The sequence below is a fragment of the Pelodiscus sinensis genome, chromosome 6 (genome assembly GCF_049634645.1).
Source record: "Pelodiscus sinensis isolate JC-2024 chromosome 6, ASM4963464v1, whole genome shotgun sequence".
In the NCBI taxonomy this organism is placed as follows: domain Eukaryota; kingdom Metazoa; phylum Chordata; order Testudines; family Trionychidae; genus Pelodiscus; species Pelodiscus sinensis.
In genome coordinates, this window is record NC_134716.1 from 10,412,366 (window position 1) to 10,436,149 (window position 23,784).

The window sequence follows — 23,784 nt, forward strand, 5'->3', positions numbered from 1 at the left end:
ACTGACACTGCGCACACTCACCAAGAATGCTCCAGGGAGACAAGATGGCCTCCTTACACTAGCACAGCTTTGGTATCATGGCACTGGCATCTGGAGAGGTAGCAAGAGCAAAAAGTTGTTGAGTCCTTTGCACAGAACATTCCAGCTTCTCCTACAACAGCACAGAAATGACCATAGCACCGATTACCGTTGGAACTGACACTCACCTCAGATTTGACACGCATGTGGACTCGTTTTCATTGCCAAACATTACAGCTCCCTGCCTTACTGTGGGCAGAGAAACTGCCTCCCTCAGCAGGACTGTCTCTATGTAATAGGATTCTCAGGTAGGGGGAATTAGTGGAGCTCCACTAAGTCACTGGAGCTGTGCAGATTTACACCCACTGAGAATCCAGCCCACAGTATGTATTGGTCCAGCTCAGGATTGGTGTTATATAAACCACTCCTGTGCAGCTTGTAGCCAGCAGAACCCCAAGTGTGTGATGCTCCCAGGGAACCTGCAGTGTGGACAATGGGAATCCTTGATTATGGAGCCATTCAGCAGAAAGGAGCCAACAGGAACTGCAGTTTGAAGAAACAGTTAGGTTGTCTGATTTTTGTGTTCACGTTAATGAACAGGTCAGGTGCTCAGAAAACACATGGACGGCAGCAGAGTGAGAACCTAGACCAGTGGTCAGGTCACTAACCAGTAGATCAGGATTGTCCTGTAGATCTTGGAACCTCTGACAGGTGATCTGACTGGTTTGGCCAGGAAGCTATCAAGTGCTGGCACTTCAGTTTCCCCTCCCCCCACTGTCATGCTGCTCCTGCCCTCTGCCTTGTAGCTGCCCATAGGAAGCCTCCTGCTTGCTGTGCAGGGTGTGGGAGGGAGAAAGGGGGGGGGGGGCTGATGTCAGGGTGTCCCCTCCTCTCCCCACTCCTGTTCCCTGTCTCCACACAGAGAGAAGGGGATGGAGAGAGTTTGGCAATGCAAATTCTCTCACACACTGTGTGTGTGTCTGTCACTCTCACAAACACACTCTGTCCTTCCCTCTCCTCTCCTGACCCAACAAGTACATGGGGGGTTGTTACTACTTTTACTGCTTGCAAAGTGGGTTAGTTTTGGTTTTTGACTGGTCTGTGCATTTCATAACTTGCATTTCTCCATTATGTCTAAATGTAATTCTTTGAGTAGTGAGTTCTAAAACGCCGAACTTGTCATGTCTGGAGTAATTATCCCTGTGGAAATTGAGCTTCTGGAAGTGGCTGGCTTGTCCCTGCAGCCCCTGAGAGGGGCAGAGCCAGGGGGTCTCCACATGCTGCAGCTTCCATTGATCAATAATGGGGAACCGTGGCCAGTAGAAGCTGTGGGGTCACTGCCTGTAGATGAAGGGCAGCACATGGATCCACTGCTGTACATGCCAGCTGCTGCTTTCAGGAGCGGTGCAGGGCCAGGCAGGAGTAAGCCTGCCTTAACCCCACTGCTCCATCCCTGGGGCAGCTGTCTGGCTACTCCTGGGGAGTGGGATTAAAACCCACCACCTTAGGCCACTTAAGAGCCCAGCCCATGGTCCCTTAGCTTGCCTTCCTAATGCCAGGGCCAGGTCCATCCTTGGGCAGCCTGTGTTGGCTGCCCAGCTGCTGCCTGAGTGGGATCAAGCCCATGATCCTGTGCTCCAGAGGCTGATGCCCTGTCCCAACTCCATACCAAGTCCTTATCCTGCTTTCCAAATGTGGGCGCCAGCTCCATCCCTAAGGCACCCTGTGTTGGCTGTCCTGCTGCTTCCAGGGTGGGTGGGACGTGGACCCTCCATCCTGTGCTCCCTAGGCAAATGGGATTGCTTTTGAAGGGTGAATGTAGGTGGGGTAGGTCTGCCGGTCAGTGCAGATGGCTCCAATAGCACAGGAAAGATGACTAGCCAGATGGGAACAGCAGTATTGGGTGGATGGGTGCATGCAAGAAAAATAAATAACTGCAGGGAGGCTGATTTAAAAAATAAGTTATTTGTTTCTCTTCCTTTATAAATGTTATTGAGTGGTTTTACTGTCAGGTATAGTCCAGGGAAGGACCAGTCCAAAGGGAAGGGTTAATCATCATGGAGGACTGAGTCGAGTATGTGAAATTGTGACCTTTCCCTTTCAGTGTGGAAATGTGATAGAAATGTAGCCGTGTTAGTCTGGGGTAGTTGAAGCAAAATGCAGGACAATGTAGCACTTTAAAGACTAACAAGATGGTTTATTAGATGATGAGCTTTCGTGGGTCAGACCCACTTCCTCAGATCAAATAGTGGAAGAAAGTAGTCACAACCATATATACCAAAGGATACAATTTAAAAAAATGAACAAATATGAAAAGGACAAATCACATTGCAGAACAGAAGGGGGATGCGGGGGGGTGGGAAGGGGGAGGAAGGAAGGTAAGTGTCTGTGAATTGCTGATATTAAAGGTTAATATCAGCAATTCACAGACACTTACCTTCCTTCCTCCCCCTTCCCACCCCCCCGCATCCCCCTTCTGTTCTGCAATGTGATTTGTCCTTTTCATATTTGTTCATTTTTTTAAATTGTATCCTTTGGTATATATGGTTGTGACTACTTTCTTCCACTATTTGATCTGAGGAAGTGGGTCTGGCCCACGAAAGCTCATCATCTAATAAACCATCTTGTTAGTCTTTAAAGTGCTACATTGTCCTGCAGTGTGGAAATGGTCTCTCTCTGGATGCTTCATGCTCCCTTAAGGGATTTGTAGAGAGGCCAACTCTTCCATTTAGTTATGATGAGTCACTCATTGACTCTCTATCCTCTCCAGAGCTCAAACCGCTTCGCAAAAGACAGTTTTCACATCACCCTGGTTTCTGGTTTTCCAGAGGGGTTGCAAAGAGATGAAGGGACTTGCCCCAATCACCCAGTAAGACAACACTGCCTTCTTTAGGTTAACAAGAAAACAAAAAGTTGTTGCAAAAGCAACTATACACCTATGTCTACACTGGCAACTTCTTGCACAAGAACAGCTGTTCTTCCGCAAAAGCTTGCTGGTTGTCTACACTGCACGAGCATGCTTCCAGAAGTAACTTTACAGTACAGTGTTGGAAAACAGGGCTTCTTCTGGAAGAGTTATTCCTCTCCCCACGAGGAATAAGCCCTCTTGCGCAAGAGCTCTTCCAGAAGAGGCCAGTGTAGACAGGCAACATGAATTTCTTGCACAAGAAAGCCCTATAGCTAAAATGGCCATCAGAGTTTTCTTGCGCAAGAGAGCGTCTACACTGCCATGGATTCTCTTGCGCAAAAGCACATCTCTTGAACAAAAGCACATGGCAGTGTAAACGCTCTCTTGTGGAAGAGTTTTTGCACAAGAACTCTTCCACAAAAGAGTTCTTGCACAAGAAGCTGCCAGTGTAGACATAGCCAGGAAATTTATGGCAACGCTTGCTGTTAAAACCTACAAGCAGGACTGGTCTAAAAGGCAGCATAAAATGTAAGAAATGAGTGGGAAAAGAGTTTGCATCGGTATTTAATGCCACTGGGCAAAAATTGGGTCATATGGCCCTATTGCTGGGTGGAGTTTGAGGCAAAAACCTCTCCATCCCCCCCCCCAGTAGACTCCAGGGACAAGTGGGAAGAACCACTGGCTGCAACTGCATGAAAACAGATAACCAATGCCACCAAATAAACCAAAAGTATCCATAATCAGACTTGACTTTCAGCAAATTCAGTTCAATTTCTCATGTGACCTGCAACTAGTGGGGGTGGTTTGCTAACTTGTTCTATGCTTTCCTTCTATGGAATAGTAGCAACATTCTATTATAGCATATCTTCCACAATATCCTGGGATTTTCAAGAGAGTTTAAGGGAGTCTGCCTTCCAGTTCCCTTTCAGTAAACTGGATACTTTTCAAAATTGCCTTAAATTCCCCTGAGAAACTCCTTCTCAGTGCATAATGTAGAAAGCCTGGCTTAGCACTTTGGGAGAAATCCAGCTCACCCATAGGTAGCAAAGAGCAGATGTTGACTTTGATGACAATTTTATTTGTTTACACCAGTCCTGAGTTTGGCCCATGCACATTTAATACATCTCCAACTAGAAGAGAGGATTTTTAAAAAAACATTGCTAATTACGCCTTCATTAAAAAAAAAAGTTTGGACATTCTGGATTAGTCTTTCAGGATGATTATTAGTGATTTAATCATTGCACTTGAGTGGAGATCCACTTCTCTTATCAATCCAAACTCATACATCGTCATGCAGAGCTGGCAGATACAAGAAGCTGTTGTTAGGAATTAAGAATGCAAAGTTATATTTACAGGTACTAAACAGGGTGCAACTTTATTTACAGTGTAAAGTGCATCACACAGAAGTCATTTAACACACACCACAGGCAGTGACATACACGACAATACAGTATTTGCAAAAAGATTGCTCCTCAGAGTACCTTATTGTAAATAGTGAAATACCATTAACTACAATAGCCTTTGTGCCCTGCCAGCAGCTCTGCAAAGGACTTGGTTCTTCTGGACTGGTCTGTGAGTCCTGTTTAACATATGAACTTTCAGTGCCAGAAGCAGGCCATGTGGCTGTGCTGATCCTCATAAGCAATCTCCTATCAGCACAAAGTGCCTCCATATACAACACTGTTCTACTCCAAAGACAGTATCAGGGCAAAACAGAATCCAGGCACCACAAGGAAAGTGCACACACTTTACAAACACAGTAGAAAAGATACAGTTTGGTTTTTGTAAAGAGACAAGAACAATATATATAGATGTATATAAAAAGATTGCTCAGTTTCCTCCCACTCACTCCATTGTCTGTAGTTTCTGGGCAGTGTACTGCAAAACAGGTCATGTGGAACAGAAGGCCCCCAGTAACACTCTGTGTGGGACAGCTAAGGCCTTTTGTTTTCAGTTTTACCTGATTTTTTACTGAAAAATTCTTGGGTCTTAAAAATCAAAAATTCTTGGGTTTTACTGATTTTCACAGAAAGCTTGAACTCTCAAGTCCATGAAAATACTGATTGTGTTAAGCAAACTCAATACATTAGGTAGATGTGTTTGTGTTAACAATAAGTGTGTCTAAATGTAACTATTAGGCTCCCTGTCAAAATAAAGTAATGTAGCAGAAGATACACTGATGTGCAGATGTGTACATATTATTAATGTAAAGTTCATGAAATTGACCACAGGATTAAACCATTTTTACTTTTACTCGTCTCTATTGTTTTTTTCTATTCTCCCATCTCTCCATATTTACCCACACAATTGTGAAGCTAATTTTGTGCACTGACTTTTGTCAGTTTTTAAATTTTTGTAATAAACTCTGCTAAATTCCAAGGAAATTTTAAACAAAATATAAACTGAAAACTAAGAGCTGCAGTGATAGCAAAGAGAAAGGCAAAGGAAATGTGTAGTGATAAATGGTGGTGAGTCACTTCAGAGACCGTCCCCAAAGGCAGAATTCATTTAACACACACATGCTTGCAGCTATTTGACTTTGGAGCGGACTATAGTTTATCACAATTTTATCATATTCTGTAGTAGTGATTACATCAAAATTGTAAAGGAAACCCATTGTAGTGGAGTTGGGTGCTGCAGTATAGCTCCCTGGTACTATTTCAGCTTGATAAGTTCCTTTATTTTTCCAATTGCTTCTGTTCAATTAGAGGATGCTACAATCTTAATGGAAATCTTCATCAATTGATTGCTGTGGTTGCAGGTTGAAGAATGGAATTTAATTTGCATTAGAACTGAGATAGGAAACCATTTTACAAAATTCTCTCCTTTTTTCACCAATCTACCATTTTTTAAAAAAATTGGCAGCTGCTATCATTGCAGGATCCAATTGTCATTTTTCTCTGTCTCTATCTAGCACCACAATCATAGTAAGTTTTCCTTTCACTGGTAGCCATAGCAGTTGCACATACATAATTATTAACTTCTCTTTGTTTTTTACTACATTTCACTGACACATTCATAAGGGAAACCTAAATCTAAAAGAAATGGGAGTGGAATTGGAGTGCACACAAGTGGCGTAAGAGTATGTAAAGTTGCACAAGATAACTTCCTCTTCTTTCCTAATGCTGATACTAATTTTGCATTATTACATGAGCATTCTGAACATGGTGAGCAGAGTGCTTGTAGGAAGTCATGTCAGGTAAGGGTCTTAAGCCAAATTTGTGTTCAGAAACTCCTTTCATATCAGACTTTACTCTCTAATGCTGATACCGCACACACTCCATCCCCTAAGAATTCCTTTCACCCCCTTCCTTTTACTTAGCAATAGGTAAGTATCAGAGATTTGGACCAGTAGTGTATAATACCGAGGGGCATCTCTAACAAGGACACTCATGTGCATGTTTCTTAAGATAGTAATTTCTTAAGATGGTTCAGCAATAGCGTGTCTGAGAGCGTGTGTGACAGATTTTATGTATGGCTTGGAATAACTCACTCCCGTGTGGATTGTGCACTTTGTAGTTCTTACTTGGTGTGGATGGTGTGTGTAAGAGAGAGTATTTTTCTGGCTCACTGATGGTTCTGCACACCACAAATATCACCTGTCAATTTCACCTGTTTCCATGGATATGCCCCTTGGAGCTTTGTTGGTCTGTTTCATTCTGAGCAACACACATTCTCCCACCTAGTCTACACTTTTGACTGTTTCACCAGTAAATCTAAGGTAAATATAACACAAACACCTTCACATTAAACCATTTTCAAAGAAAATTAATACTTTTTGGCAAAAATTATAGGGCTTGATTCTCCTCTTTCACTAACATGACATTGGTATAACTCTATTGTATCAGAGAGCCAGCACGCTGAGATTGGCTTTATGAAAATTAGGAGCAATTTGACCTGCTGTTATGTGAGATCAGGTTCAAAGTACCATGGAATGTTCCACAGCTCAGTTTAGCCTATCTAGACTATTGTCTACTAACTGCTGCATTACAGAATGGCTTTGGAAAATATTACCCAGAATTGCAACATCCTGTTTACTCTTGGTTAGCAGTAAAGTGTATTTTAGTTAACTATTCATATTCAAAGAATGGCAAGGACCAAAATGTATAGAAGCTATTTCCTCAATGGACAGCAGAATTTGTACATTTGTTTGTGTGTAGCAGCATATATTTGTTATAGTTTTGCATATGAAAAATACAGACGGTTTCTTTAAAAAATGGAAAAGTATTGAAAAATATATCACAAAATAAAATACAAAACAAAAACAATCATAAGGGGAAAAAAGCACTGAATTTGATTTACAATGCATTAGGTTTCAAGCCCCAGTGGCTATGCCAAAGAAATATTTCCTTAGTATAAAACAGATCCTTGGTTCTTAAAAGGGATAGAGTCCAGCCTTCCTTTTCCTGCATTAGCAAACACACAAAATGACATTATTAGTGTTCTGTAATATAACGAATGAATCGACTGGGAGAGACACATCAAAATGAAAGCAGAAGTGTCTACAGCCAGGTAGACTGAGGGAGCATATCAGAGTTTGACAGTGAGTACTATATTGCAAATAATTAAGGATGTTAGGGTATGTCTACACTACAGCGCTATTTCGAATTATCTTAATTCAAAATAGTTAATTTGCATTAAGTTAATTCGAAATAACGCATCTACACACAAAAACTATTTCGAAATAGCGTTTTGCTACACTGAGTGGACCCTGAACCGAAGTTAAGGCTGGCTGGAACCAGTGACAGCAGGGCATCAGGATAGGACTTAGTGTGTGGGGCTGTTGCCTGAGGCTAACTGAGCTCTGTGCTTAAAGGGACCCTACCCCCACCCCGGACAGACAGTTCTCAGGGTTCCCCGCTTGCTTGTCTACCTCGATGAGGGACAGCAAAGCAGTCCTGGCTTGGAGTGCCCGCACTTCGGACACCACAGAACTTGGCCACATGGAGCCAGAGCTACCCCTGGGCATGCTGGTGCGTCTCGTGGCGTCATTGCCATCAGCCCAGCTGCACTTGCTGCAGGCTGCCATCCGGAGGGTCCATCGGGGGGCTGTCCATCCAGGAGGCCCTGTGGGAGAGTGTCCACCCCGAGGAGCCCTTGGAACCACTCCGGTCCTCCCCATTGGGGGCTTGTGCCCCATTCCTACCTCATGTCCTTCCACTTACCTCTCCCTAACCCCCCTTCCTGATGTCAAATAAAAGACATGTATATTCAAAAATAGAAACTGGGTTTATTGAACAAAACTGGGGGGGGGGGAGATGAACCTCTGGGGAGATTGGGAAAAGAGAGGGTGGGAGGGGGAAACCTGGGAGGAGGGAGCTGGAAGGGGGAAGCAAGGAGAAGAAGTGGGAGGGGAAGCTCAGGGCCCAGGGTTGGGGGTCTCGTCGGACCAACTTGATTTTCATGCAAACCTGCTCCTGGGTCCACATGTGGCCTTTGGTGGCCAGGCTGGCAGCTATCCTGACATAGAGGCCACATTCCTCTGTCTAGTGTGGAGATCATTGACGTTGGGGGCATCCCCCCAAAACCTGAATAAGGTCCACGATCTCCACCCTGGACCAGGAAGGCCCCCGCCTTCTCCAGCTCATTAGACTCCTGGGAGCTGGCAGATTGCTCCTGGGGAGCGGTGGAGGGCTGGCTGCCAGTGGCTTGCTGGCTCATGTTTTGGGGCCACTGGATCAGGGGCCCCGGTGGCCACTGCTGACTCTGAGCTGGCAGGCTTGGAGCTGGCACAGGCATAGTGGCCAGGGTCTACCCCTTTAATGGCTCCGGGGCTGGAGGGGAGGAGAGTAAGTTTTCCTGGTTGTGTCCAGAGGCTCCCTGGGAAAGCTGGAGGCCTCCTATTTTGAATTAAGTGTCTACACAGCACTTAATTCGAAATTGCTATTTCAAATTTGGCGTTACTCCTCGTGGAATGAGGTTTACCAAATTCGAATTAAGTGCTCCGCTATTTCAAATTAATTTTGAAATAGCGGTTTGCATGTATAGACGCTATTAAAGTTAATTCGAAATAACGGCTGTTATTTCGAATTAACTTTGCACTGTAGACATACCCTTAGATAGCATGTAATTGAATAGTTGTGTAACCACATCATTTTTCAGCAGTTACATGCTTATTTGAGTATAATCCCCAGGGGCAGGACTAGCAGCCAGTGCACTCCCAGCCCCACTCCTGCGGAGCCCCCCACCACTCTGCACTACTGCCTCTGACAGAGACGCAGCAGTGTGGGGTAGCAGCAGCCTTGGTCCATGGGGGGGCTGAGCTCCCCACGGATAGAGGCTGCTCCACAGACAAGGGAGCTTTGACCCCCCCATAGACAGGGTTGCTGCTGCGGAATAGTCTCCTTTGTCTCCCCTCCCCCCGCAGCTGCCTCTGATAGGCACCACGGAGCCTGCTCCCCCCCAAGTACAGGCTCTTGCCTGGGCCCCCTCCACTGCTGCCTTTGTAGGAGGCAGCAGTGCAGAGCAGGAGGGCACAGGCAGGTCCGTGGAGCCTGCAATGAGCCGCTTAAAAGCATGTGCAATGAGCCGCTTAAAAGCCATCTTTCCATGCTTACTGGCCTCTGCCCACCCCCCTCGCCCTGCGCACTGCTGCCTCTCTAACAGAGGCCGCAGCGCGAGGTTGGAGGGGGAACCAGCTCCCGCCTTCCAACAGTGGGGGGAGGAGAATGCATGTAGTGAACAATCAGTGCCTAGTATGGGGGTAGTCAATTATTTTTGGGCAAGGTCTAGTCAAGATTGAGATTCCAGAGACAATAAGAATAAAAAATAACAACTACACTGAGTAAATATAAAGATTTAGGCGCTGTGCGAAAGCATCTGGCAGTCTGGATTTGGCCCCCGGTCCACCTATTAGCTAGCACTGGTCTAGTGCCTAGCTATGACTGTGAGAGTTTGTCTATAACTACCTTGCACAGGTAGAGAGCATGCTGCTTACATGCCCCACCTGACTCATGCCAAATGTTTTTCATCTCTACTGGGGCTTCTGACGGGGTCTGCTTTTTATTTAATGTTTCTTTCCATTGTAGCCTGAGACACAACCTGATGTGTGTTCCCCAGCACTTACCTTGTGCAGTCATGTCCAGTCCATGATGAGGGGCAGTGGCACCGATTTGGCCGTATGCATTTCCCACCATTTAAGCAGGGAGACTGGCACACAGCTGCATTCAAATACACACATGTACTCAGTAGGGTTAGAATACTTTTCATCTGGGAGATTACGTTTTGAAAATCCATTTAGCCCTGCATGTGTCATTCTGTTAGTCACAGAATGAGCACAGTAAACCCCACCCTGCTGTACTAAACCCAATAACCTGGCTTAGGCTAAAGTATTTACAGTTGTCAGGAGACTAAACTTTTGTGTGCCACAAGCAGAGAACACGAGGGGCCCAGGTGTTACATTCACTTTTCTCAAAACTTTATCATTAAAATAATCCCAAGCCTGAAAATGTGTTTGCAAGTGACAATTTGCTCTGGAAACAATAAGCTCAGAAGTGGATCTCTGTAAGAAGTGTGAATTGACCCTCTTGATTATTTCTGCTAGCTGCAGTGATATGCATAACAGCATGAAACATTCAATGGAATATTGTATGTTGGCTCTAAAACGTGTTTCTGCTCCAAGCAAGCGAAGTAGAATGCAAATTTAAGCAGGAGGAGGAGTTAATGTAGCACATCAAAGAGATCAATAGGAAAGGCAGCCTCATTTTCAGAGATGAAACGTGGATGTTATTGTTTGCTAGGAATGGGAGAGACAAACAATATCCAGAACTGAGTGTAGAAAAACAGAAACTCAACATAGTCAGAACAGGGGAAATATACAGATGAAAAGGAGAAAGTAGCAGAAGAGACAGTTAAAAACTAGCCTCCGAGGTGGAATAATCCTCAGTAAAGCAGTAGCTGAACATGGAAACAGAGTGGAAGCAAAGAATGACCACAGCCACGACAAGAGTGTAAGTAGGGTTGCCAGATGGTTTCAGAAAAAATACCCAACAACAACAAAACAACACACCAGTAAAATGTTTGTTGAGCAAAAAAAACCCCACCTCCAAAAAACAAAAAAACCCACCATAGCCCCTTTAAAAATTGTGTGGTGAGGCTTTTCGGTCCTAGTAGGCTGCCGGCAGCCACCCGCCATCTTGCCTCCCTGTGCTGGGCCATACAGTTCCCCTGCGGAACCCGGTAAGCACTAGGCTTACCAGGCTGTCTCTGTATTGAGCTGGACAGTCTGGGATTTTTGCCTGCTGGCTGGGAAAAAATCAGAAAGTACTGGACATTTTATGTGTCTGGTATTTTCTGAATTTTTTACCAAACAGGAAGTGAAAATACCGAACTGTCCGGTTCGATATCGGACACCTGGCAACCCTAAATGTAAGTGAACTACACAGGGCACTTTTAAAGTAAAACATACCAGGCCTGCCGATTTATTTGGCAGAGTAGTGTGGGGACAACACAAAGCAGCTGTGTCAGCCAAATGGACATCAGACAGAGAGAAAAAGACAAAGCCCCACGTCTTCCTGTCAACCTTAACACAAGATGAAGTGTGATATGATTACTAGGACAGACTAGAAGACACATTTAATGAGCTTCATCTAATGGAGGAAGTTATAGCACAGGACAGTTGAAAAATGTAGAGTCTCCTAAGCAGATGATACAGTCTTGGGGAGGAAAAGCAAAACACAGTGAGGAAGACAGCAGCAGTTGACAACACATAGGCACTGACAATGCACTACTGTCTGCAAACTGATTAAAAAATGGAACCAGAGAAGACAGAAAGGAGAGCACCTGGCAGGAATAGGCAAAAAGCAGCTGGAATTACACTGCCCTCATCCATGTAAAGGGAATCCATACAGCACCAAAATTATGGCATGCCATTACAAAAATGGACTGTTCTTTGCATATTAAATATCATGAATTAGGTCACATTGAAAACGATTTTAAATTCTTTAAATAAACCATGCAACTGTTTTAATTCCTTATCCACAGCATAGGTACCGCTAGGCAGCAGTAGTACATACTTCCTTATGCCACCAATGTGTCTCAAAACCCCAAGTTTAACAAACCGACTAAAAAGTGGGAGGTGAGTTCAGTATCTCCATAACCAATCTAATGTTGGCCCTTCTACTGAAAACGCTCATGACAATGCCAGTTCTGATGGTGGATTTTGTGATGGGCAGACCTGTCCCCTAGAAATGACATATGGGTTGGAGAAGGGTGATAACAATTTTGGGTTATTTTTAATCTGGCATGGAATCAAATGGCTGAAGAGAAATGCTGTGTGTCCTGTCTCCAATCTCCTAAGACATCTGGCACATCAGCAATAATTCCTACAGTACGCTGAAAATCATCAGAGGAAATACTGCTGCATACACCAATATTTCTTCAGAAAACATTACGTTTTCTTACTCTTAGATTTATTTTAAAATTTTTACTTGGGCATCTTCAGTTTCAGAAGAAGGCTTTGGACTGCAGCATATCATGTGGCATCTCCCTCATAGTCACAACATTAATTAATGGCCCAGCAATGATGCCCACTTACATGAGCATAAATTAAGAGTAATCCTATTGAATGTAATTAACTGGTGTACAGGGCTACATGGGGGCAGAATCAGGCCCTATACGCTGGTTAAACTGTACTACACTTAAGCTTCCATTTGAAACTGCTTATAAAGGGTTAATTCACAATGAATACATCTTTTATAAAGTGACTAATAGAGTGTTATCCAATCCAACAGGTTACTTATAAACATCCATGATAAACATCTACATCACATTCTGCTCCTGTGTGCGATATGTTCATATGAACCGGGCCTGATTCTCCTTTCACTCACACTCCAGGGTAGGTCTGCTGAAGACCGTGCAATTCGATTTAATTTATACCAGTGTGAGGGAAGCATGAGACCCACAATTCTTCAATGCATTTCCACAGGAGCAGTGCAACTCAGTGAGCCAAAGGCACAGAATTTTTTTCCCCTTTGTTTCAATCTATTTGGAGGTTTGAAAATAGTCCAAGTGTTCCATCCTTTGGGCTGTCTAAACTAGATTCTTCAGGCTGGCATTCCAGTTCCCCCATGGGCACAAAAGTGAGGAGAGAAACTGCAGGCAAATGCTTCCCTCACCAAAACACACAGCACCCACAACGGCAGTACACATGCTCCTTGGATGACAGCACAGAGAAGGGGGAGCCTGCCTTGAGCTGCTGCCCGCTAGAAGTACGCCAGGGGGCAAGTCTGGGGGTAATGCAGTCTGGTCCCTGAACTGTTCAAGCACCTCATTAGTGGCACAGGCAAGAGCTGAGGGGAGCTCGTGTTACTTCATTTTAAAGGAACTTGTGCATATGCTCCTCCTGGAAAGACTCTGACCTGGAATGAATAATGAGTGGGGCTGCCTCTTTCCTCTGCTTTCTGAAGACCAAATGCCTCTGGCAACGTTGTGCGGGTGCTGGACCTGTGCAGAGCATCCGTCACTCTCACAGCCAGCACACTGCCTTCAATTTACCTTGACCTACACAGCATGGCTTACCCCGAGAGGTAGGGACAGACGCTCAAGTATTCCAAAGGAATAAACCAACAATGAGCAGGAAGCATGGAAGGTCTGAGGCCGTCAGATAATATATTGCACACAAGGCACAAACTGAATCACTTGAGTTTATATTGTCTAAAGTACTAAGTCGTCCAACTCATTTCCCCTGCCTTTCTTCCACGCCATCAGCAAGTGACAAATGAACACTAGGTGACATGAATCTTCAATGGTGAGGGTCTAATTCTGCCCAGAATTATTTGTGCGAGGTTCCGTTTTCCTCACAAATTGATAGTGGGTTAAATCAAAGTGATAAATGCAAATGCAAAGGTTGGGGCTCAGAAAGGTGGGGAAAACCTGCAATCCCATTGAAGTTGGTGTGAACTGCAAGTGTTCAGCAACTTTTACATTTGGGCAGTAATTCAGATTCATTCGTTCTGCTCTTTCCGAGGTCGGGTAAGCTTGCTCAACCCCTCCAAGAATATTAAGCAATTATTTTCCCTGAGCCATTCAGTGGTTACCATAGAGCCTCTTGTAAAACGCCTCTGTACGGACATGCTAGGTGTTGATGACAAGAGGAAACATAGGTGAGTAAAAATAGTTTTACCCGTATGACAGCGTGATCCAGTCCATCCTGCTGGGCAGTCACAGTGGTATGGGGCCACACAGCGACCTCCATTCAGACAAGGCAGGATGCATATTGCTGAGAAAAAATAAAGGGAGAAGACGGACTTGCATTGTGTACTGTGCATGAGAGGCCCCATACCATTCACAGAAAATACAGGACTGGAAAGACCTCAGTAGGTCATCTACTCCAGTGCCTGAGGCAGAACTAAATATTATCTAGACTATCACGGACACCAGGTGTTTGTATAACCCACACTTAAAAACTTCCAATGATAGAGATCCCATAACCTCTCTAGGCAATTTATCCCAGTGCTTAACTGCCGTTACTGTTATCAGGTTTTACCGAACGCGTAACCTAAATCTCCCTTCTTGTAATTTAAGCCCAATGCTTATTGTCCAGTCCTCAGTGGATACGCTGAACAATTACCACCCTTCTCTTCATGCACCTTTTTCATACTTGAAGATTTTTATGTACCAGTGCGGAGAAAAGAGAAGGAAGAAAAAGGGAGGAAGAAACAAACAAGGACTAGATGAGAACAACTGTGTGCTTCTTGGTGCTCAAGAAACATGACAGCTGGAGCTAGATACAGGTTGGCCTTCCCTGGTCTGGTACCGTCGGGACCGGACTGGTCCCAAACGAGAGAATTTGTTGCATCAGGGGAGGTCTCCTGCCACCGGCTCCCAAGCAGGCACCCTGCATCCCCCTCACCACTCCCAACCTGGCTGGGCTGCTTGTCCAGCTGCAGCTGGCTTCCTGGGCAGCAGGGTCTCCTGCAATGGGGCTCCAGCCCCACACATGTGGGGGCAGCTGCGGGGCTCCAGCCCCATGCTCCAGGAATTAGTGTCCCTCCACATTTCTCAGGAGGCAGAGCCAGTCATGCTATAAGTTTCCCCCCTACCGCTCTAGAGTGAAATGTACCAGGACATATTCGGTTACTGGATCCTGTCAGAGTTTTGTAACCTCAGCTGAAGCCTGATTGCAAGAGGCTGCTCAGCATGGGCATCTGCTGTGCAGGTGGTACACAGCACCAGTAAGGATGAGATCCTTATGCATTATTTATTGACTCTCTCTGCATGGGAAAACAATGCCACAATGTGAGGTAAGGCCGTTTCAAACCCATTGCATGTGACTCCGCACTCAGTTACTGTTGTCGCACAAACAAGAGAGAGTGTGGTGTATGTATAGGAACGCTAATCTAGCTAGTCAGCTGTCTGTTCCTTTGTGTCGACAGGGAGGCTGGGTATAAATTGGAATGGCAGATCAAAATGACCAGGAGCATAACATTAGTTTTCCAAAGCTGAGACTAGGGAAGGCATCGTTGTTATCAGGAAGGTAAGGAAATCGGTTATGACGTTTCATCGACTTTGCAAGGGGCTAGGCACGCTCACCTCACCCTGAACCTGGAAGAGGGGGAAGTGTCTGTGCGTGCATGCACATACAAAGTCTGGCATGGGGAAAAGAAGGGAAATAGAGATGCAAAAAAGAGACTACATTACACATCAAGGCATTATTTATCTGGAAGGCCAAACTACTGGGTTGCCAGATCTTCTCTCCTCATTTTCATAAGCCCATTTCATATAGTGCAGCACAGCCCAGGCATAGACTCAGCAGCTGCAGGAAGTAAGTGGATCTGATGAATTGTTTTTAAGTATGGTGTGAGGGCCAGGACAAACAATATTAATACTTTAACTGAATTCACCTGTATTAACTGTAAAGGAATCTGCTGTTCTTTTCCATGGGGTTTCCACTTACCTATAATACTCCTAGGTACACTGACAATGTATTAACTACAGATGGTCCCAAGCAGCATGACTCAGATTGGGATTTCAAAACCTTGAAGTCCAGGGGCGCCAGCAGCCTCTGTAGGCTTCTGGGCAAGGTGGGGAGCGGAACGGCTCCATGCTTCCAGAAAGGGCAAGGCCAGGGCAATCAGCCCTGAGTGCCACCCAGAGTATATCGCACTGGCCCCTCGGCAGCCCTCAATGCCGCTGTCCGGAGCATGGCAGCCCCCCGCTTACCTTGGCACTGCCCAGAGAACATGGCATGGCACTCTAGCAGTGGTTTAAAGGGCCCAGGACTCCAGCTGCCGCCAGTGCAGCATCAACGGCCAGGAGCCCCAGACTGCTTTGAATAGCTGGACCTTGGGGCAACTGCCCCCTTTGCACTTCCACTGTCGGCAGGTCTGCTGAAGTCCTAGAGCGTTTGCCCCGGTTCAGGTTCATCTCTGATTACTAACTATAGAAGGAAATATTTGCCTTTCTGTATACCTGAATAGCTATGCAGTGGCACCAGCATGAACGAATGTATCCTCCCAACACCCTCAAAGAGGAAGGGAAGTGCTATTTTACAGACAGAGAATGGAGACAAAGAGCCTAAGGCCAGACCCACAAAGGGGTCAGGTTCATAAGTGCTACTGATTCTAATACCCTTGTGGAGGTGGTGGGCCTAAATGACATTCCCAAGATTACAAACTCAGCCCTAGACCAGTCCCTTGCTCACAGCTTCTTTGTACTACAGGAGGAAATCTGGCATCCGCTCCCATGAGTGCAGAGCACGACTGACTGCAGAAAGTCAGGAGGTGGAGAAGGAATCAGAGTAGTGAGGGGAATCCTAGGCTAGTGAGTGGCCTCCTTCTTCTCAGAGGGCCACAAGATTGACATAATCAAGAAGGTCTCTTGGGATAGGGCAGTTTTGCTAACTACGCTTGGGTACCTAGAATTTGGAGGATGTGCTGACTGAACCAAAGTGCTTTGCTTTGATTGGATGCAGAGGGAGCGCACGGCTCTCTCAGTGTTGTGTGCAATCAGCACACACCTCACTTCAGGTGCCCCGGCTTTAAGTGTGTATCACTTTTGTAATACTGGTAGGAAAAAAATGACACTGATGAAAACCAGCAGAATCTGGCCATCTGTACATGGGCCACAGTAAACAAAATGTCTTTGGGCCACAGATAAGTAGCTCAATGGGCTGCAGGTTGTCTACCACTGATGCCCGAGGATTTTCACTGTATCTGACCTACACACGTCTAACTATGCAAATTACTTGGTACATTTTGTAAGTATATTAGCAAACAAACGTGCATAATCCAAAGCCTAAATGCCAGTCTTTTACTGCTGTACTTTTGTTCTTCCCACAACACACCCACAACTTCTTGAGTTTACTGCTTTACCATGCTGAGTCATGTTGGGATTAGCCTGTAAACCTCCTGGGGCAATGGTCTGTCTGTTTTGTCTGTAGAGCACAATGCACACACTATGGCCCTGTATAAATGATAATTATGGGCAAAGTCCTGAAATCGCTATGCAGCTTTTACTCAGTGTCTTATTTAGGCAAAACTCTCATGCAACTACTAGGAATTTTGCTTCAGTGGGGGCTAAATAAAGATTTCAGGATGTGGCTTTGTTAGAGTCTTCATGGTCATTGGGTACTTAGGTTCTCTGCTGAGACTGCCAAATCTGACAATGAATGGCAGAGGTCCCAGTTACACAAATCACAAATAGAGATTTCAGCCATTTCCAAGCAATGCTGGAATCAAACCGGGGGCCTCTTAAGATACCCCAAGCTGTCTAATCACCGACATAATATGTATTTAAATCCCTAGGAACTGAAATGTGTTTTTCTTTCAACTATTCAGTTGTCAGACTTCTCCTCCCAGGATGTGGACAAAACCAAGTGTGTTACAGATTTGTATCTACTTCACTTCTGCCAGGCACAGCGTCTATGAATGACTGACCAAAGGAGGACCCAGGCCGTCTTTCTGACAGGAGAGAATATGCCGCACTGCACTTCCTACACAGGGGAGAGACTGGGGAATAACAACATTTCTGAGAACGAGGGCATGCAAACCACATGTGTTTGCAAGCCTAGGCCACGTGGCCAGGATATCCTGTTCAAGCAGAGGAAAGCAAAGATGGGAGATGTTCTTTCTCTCAACTAGCTTTCCTTTGCCTGCTGCAGATATAAATAAAAGACCCAGATCTCTACTGCCTTGCATCTGTGTAACTGGATAAACTCAGATCAAACTGAGTTTTAGCTGCAACCAAATCAGAATGGTAGAATTTTAAATCTATTTTTTCCACAGGTGTGTATGACCAGCTGAAAGATACTGAAGAATTAGGTACAAATTTTCCCGCAATGGCAAGATGAATTATCATAGCCTAAGGATGATCCTGACAGGTGCTGGGCCCTCACAATCATATATATTGTAGCTCAATGTCGGAGACTCTATAACGCTGTAGTGTTACGAGTCACCTCTGGGGGGCGCCGTTGCCTCGTGCCGTGCCGCTTGGCTGAGTTCTGCGCTGCTCAGCTGGGCCGCCGCAGGGGAGCAAGTGGCACAACTGGCCGTTTGGGCCCCATGGTCCCCATGCAGTACCCCCATGCTGCATGGGGAGCACGGGGCCCAAATGGCCGCTTGATCCCCCGCGGCGGCCCGGCTGAACGGCGCAGAACTCAGCCGAGTGCCATGGCAGGAGGGGAAGGGGGCGGTGACGTACATGGCCAGGGGGTGGGGCCCAGGCATATACGTCACCGCCCCGCCCCCTTTCGCTTCCCGCCATGGTGCTCGGCTGAGTTCTGCACTGCTCAGCTGGGCCACCGCGGGGGAGCCCAAATGGCTGCTTGCTGCGCTTGCTCCCCCACGGCAGCCCGGCTGAGCAGCGCAGAACTCGGCTGAGCGCCACGGCGGGAGGGGAAGGGGGGCGGGGCGGTGATGTACATGGCTCTGCCCCCTGGCTGTGTACGTCACTAGGGTAGGGTAAAAAAAAAAAAGGACACTCTTGATTGGGGGCTGGAGGGGGGAGGGACCGGCCGGGACAGGAGTGGGGCTGGCTGGGAGAATGGGCGTGGGGGCGGGAAGCAGAGCTGGGGGGGGGGGGGGGGGTCAGAGGCAGTGTAGCTGGCCAGGGGAGAATGGGGGAGGGGAGGCCAGCAGGAAGTAAAGCTGGTCGGGGGTGGGGGTCGTAGGCCGTGGGGCTGGCCAGCGGGAAGCAAAACTGGTTGGGAGGTAGGAGTCGGGGTCAGCAAGGCTGGCCTTGGGAAATCGGGAGGAGGAACTGGCTGGCGGGGGGTGGAGAGAGGGAATCGGCCAGTGGGGAGCTGGACTCACCCGGGCGTGTGCATCCTTGACAGAGACAGAGGAGAGAGGAGAGAGAATGAGAGGCAGGAGGGGGAGAAGAGAAAGAAAGAGATGGAGAGAGAGGCAGAAGGCTAAGGAGAGCTGAGAGAGAGAGGGGGAGGCAGTAGGAGGAGGAGGAGAGAGAAAGAGAGAGAGAGAGAGAGACAGAGCAAGAGATCAGAGGCTCAGGAGAGAAGACCTATGTGGAGGAGAGACCTGAAAATCCCATTTTATGACGGCCTAATTGGCTAGTTTCGTAAGAATAGGCATACTGGGTCAGATCAAAGGTCCATCTAGCCCATTCTGTCTTCTGACAGTGGCCAATGCCAGGTGCTCCAGAGGGAATGAACAGAACAGGTAACAATAAAAGTGATCCACTCCCATCTCCCATTCCCAACTTTGGAAGAACAGGCTGGGGACACCATTCCTGCCCATACTGGCTAATAACCATTGATGGACTTAGCCTCCATGAATTTATCTAGTTCTTTTTTGAACCCTGTTAAAGTCTTGGCCTTAACAACATCCTCTGGCAAGGAGTTCCTTTTGTTTGTTTTAAGCCTGCTGCCTATTAATTTCATTTGGTGACCCCTAGTTCTTATATTGTGTGAATAAGTAAATAATTTTTGCTTATTCACTTTCTCAACACCAGTCATGATTTTACAGACCTCCTTAGTTGTCTCTCTTCGAAGATGAAAAATCCCAGTCTTATTAATCTCTCTTCACATGGCAGTTGTTTCATACCCCTAATAATTTTTGTTGCCCTTTCCTAAACTTTGTCCAGTGCCAAGATATCTTTTTTGAAATAAGATGATCACATCTGCCATGGATTTATACAGAGGCAGTAAGATATTCCTGTCTTTTGCTTTTTTCACTGCTGCTGCACATTGAGTGGATGTTCTCAGATAACTATTCATAGTGACTCCAAAATCTCCCTCGTGAGTGGTAACAGCTTATTTTGTCCCCATCATTTTATATGCATAGTTGAGATTCTGTTTTCCAATACTCATTACTTTGTATTTTTCAACATAAAAATTCATCTGTCATTTTGTTGCCTAGTCACCGAATTTTGCGAGATCCTTTGGAAGCTCTTCACAGTCTGCTTTGGACTTAACTGTCTTGAGCAGTTGAGTTTCATCTGCAAATTTTGCCACTTTACTGTTTACCCCTTTCTCTAGTTCATTTGTGAAAATGCTGAAAAGGATGGGTCCCAGTACAGATCCTTGCAAGACCCCACTAGTTATCTCTCTCCATTCTGAAAACTACCATTTATTGCTACCCTTTGTTTCCTGTCTTGTAACCAGTTATCAGTCCATGAGAGGAGCTTTCTTCTTATCCCATGACAACTTACTTTGCTTAAAGGACTTTGGTGAGAGACTTTGTTAAAGGCTTTCTGGAAATCTAAATACACTAGCTAGCTATTCTGTAAAGGGAAATCATGCTTCACCAATCTCCTAAAATTCTTTGAGGGGATTAACAAACATGTGGAGAAGGGGGATCTGGTGGATATAGTATTTATAGTATGTAGGGGATCTAGTGGTATAGTGCATATCTACTGGATCCCTCTTGTCCACATGCTTGTTGCCCTGCTCAAAGCATTCTTGTAGATTGGTGAAACATAATTTTCCTTTACAGAAACCATATTCACTTTCCCCCAACAAATTATATTAATCTACATGTCTGACAATACTGTTCTTTACTATAGTTTCAAACAACTTGCCCAGTACTGATGTTAAACTTACCATCCTATAATTGTCAGGATCACCCCTAGAGCCCTTTTTAAAAATTGGCATCACATTAGCCATCCTCTTGTCATTTAATACAAAAGATCATTTAAAGAATAGGTTACAAACCAGAATAAGTTAGAAGTCCCACAATTTCACATTTGAGTTCCTTCAGAACTCTTGAGTGAATGCCATCTGCTCCAGGGGACTTGTTACCATTTAATTTATCAATTTGTTCCAAAATCTCCTCTAATGACACCTCAGTCTGGGACGGTTCCTCAGATTTGTCACCTATAAAGAATGGCTCAAGGTGTGGGAATCTCCCTCATATCCTCAGCTATGAAGATGGATGCAAAGACTTCATTTAGTTTCTCCACAATCACCTTATCATCCTTGGGTGCTTCTTTAGCATCTAGATTGTCCAGCGGCACCATTGGTTGGTTAGCAGGCTCCCTGCTTCGGATTTACTTAACATTTTTTTTGCAATAACTTTTTTTTTTTTTAACTAGTTGTGCTCCAAGAAGCTGTTCTTCAAAGAGATTTCAAAAGATGCCAGTTGGAGTTGTGGGCACCAGCTATTTTGTTACTACTTTTTGAGTTTTTGGCTAGCTGTGGGTGCGTGGCTAGCTTTGGGTGCCTGCAGCTATTTTGTTATTAGTATTTGAGTTTTTGGCTAGCTGTTGTTCAAGAAGATTTCCAAAGAAGTCAGTTGGAGTTGTGGATGTCTGCAAATTTGTGTTCTTTTAATGTCAGGGGTGATTTTAAACTCATAGACTAATAGACTTTAAGGTCAGAAGGGACCATTATGATCATCTAGTCTGACCCCCTGCACAGTGCAGGCCACAGAATCTCGCCCACCCTTCTTAGAATAATCCTCTCACCTATGTCTCAGATATTGAAGCCCTCAAATACTTTGAAGGCCCCAACATGCAGAGAGTCCTCCAGCTGTGATCTGTGCCCAATGCTACAGAGGAAGGCGAAAAACCTCCAGGGCCTCTGCCAATCTACCCTGGAGGAAAATTCCTTCCCGACCCCAAATATGGCGATCGGCTAAACCCTGAGCATGTGGGCAAGACTCACCAGCCAGACACCCAGACAGTTCCCTATCAAAACCCCGATACAATGGGAGGACTAAATTCAGTGATTTGATTTGCTGGATTTAATTTAGTTAAACTGCTACAAAAAGTTATATGGACATACCTATTTTGGTTTGGACACTGCAGATTTCCTTTTATTAGGAAAGTTTAAATGAAACTGAAGCAAGTCCTTCTTAAACCCAAACAAGAGACTATCACAGAGGTGTCAAAGGGGCTGGCTGCCCTGCAGTTCTCCCACCCCCAGGCCAATTGAGACCTGGAAACGGGGAAGCACATAAAGTCTCTTCCCCCTGCCAGGGGCACGCGGGACAGGAGGGAACCATGCACCCCTGGCGTGGGGAGGAGAATTCGCAGGCTCTCCCCACCCCCAGGCCAATCAAGGCTTGGGGGAGAGGGAGTGCACGAAGTCTCTTGCTACCCACCCCGCCCTGTCAGGAGGGAACCACGCTCCCCTGCTGGGGTGGGGCAGGAGAGCCATAGACTAAGTCCGCTCCCCCACACCTAGGCCCTTCTCAACGGCTGGAAGACATGGCAAGGGCAAGGGAGGGGAGGTGCCTCCCAAACTAAGGGGAGAGCCTCCCTTCAGCCCCCCCTCCTGACGCTAGTGTGTTCTTCCTTGGCAGGGGGGAGTGTGCCTCCTGATTGACCTGGGGGCAGAGGGAGTGCGGGAAGTCTCCTCACACCACTAGGGGCATGCAGCGTCTAGCAGGAACAAAGACTTCACATGCTCCCCCACACCTAGGCCAATCAGGGTCTGTGAGCAGGGGAGCACTCAAAGACTCCTGGCTCCGCCCCTTCCGCCCAAGGCCCTGCAACCACTTTAGAAATTCACGAAGTGGCCTCCTTTCAAAAATTATTGCCCACCCCTGGACCATGCACACAGAGCTTTACATTGGGTCAACTAAACCAGTGCATGTTTATGTGTACACACGACCTCCAGATCAAGATTAATTTAGCACTATGCTGTTTTCTGTTTGGAACACTTTCGTTCCATACAATTGGGCAAGATCATATATGTCCTCTGTTGCAGTCCATATCTCATTTGCCAAACACAACAGATTACAGCCTTTTGACTCAATAAATCTCCCAGCACATCTACTGTGAAATCCCATAACTTCATCTTTCTTATCTACTGTGAATCTTTCAAGCTACATTGTGAGATAATGTACATACGCTCTTCACAGAGACGGCCCATCCAGCCTTCTAGACAGGAGCATGCATTTGGTCGCTCGCAGACTCCACCATTCTGACACGGAAATCGACAAATGGCTGGAAAACAACACCACAATCCAGTCAAAACACAGATCTCTTAATTGTACAAGTGTTGCTCACCAAAAGTGATATATAAATACAAAATTCATTTGGAGACAGAAGATAAGAGATACCATGGTGATGAGCATGGTACAAGATCCAGAATAGAACAGAAAAGACTGTAACTGTATCTCTCAAACTATGCATTTTAAAGAAGCCCCTTGTTTTAGAGCCAAATGAAGCTCTAAACCACCTATTTTTGGTGTTCCCATGTCTTGGAAATTACTAATATGAGAAATGCTGAAGAGGAAAAACAAAAGATACATAACACTGTTTTTTGCTCAGGAAATTCAACTTATGTCCTTTAAAACAATGTGCATTTTTTTTTATTTTTAGATCTCATACTAGCTCTTTTGTCCTGTATTTAGTAGTGGGCAGATTATAGGCTCCATGAATATTGCACTGGCTTCCCAATTGGCAACTTGATTCTGATCTCACTCACATTAGCTTATGGTGGTGTAACTCCACTG

The 23,784-nt window shown here is 45.7% G+C and overlaps 1 protein-coding gene across 3 annotated transcripts in view; it reads right to left on the bottom strand.

The window, feature by feature from the left end:
- Positions 1-4,269: 4,269 nt before the first annotated feature.
- Positions 4,270-23,784, bottom strand: part of SVEP1 (sushi, von Willebrand factor type A, EGF and pentraxin domain containing 1) — a 179,428-nt gene continuing 159,913 nt past the window's right edge. For all 3 annotated transcript variants that reach the window (XM_075931436.1, XM_075931435.1, XM_075931434.1), the window contains 4 exons: positions 23,177-23,272; positions 14,049-14,144; positions 9,993-10,086; positions 4,270-7,332 (listed from right to left, as the gene is read on the bottom strand). In XM_075931436.1, coding sequence (XP_075787551.1) covers positions 7,302-7,332; positions 9,993-10,086; positions 14,049-14,144; positions 23,177-23,272 — 317 coding nt within the window. In that variant the 3' untranslated portion in view covers positions 4,270-7,301. The remainder of the gene's footprint in view (positions 7,333-9,992; positions 10,087-14,048; positions 14,145-23,176; positions 23,273-23,784) is intronic.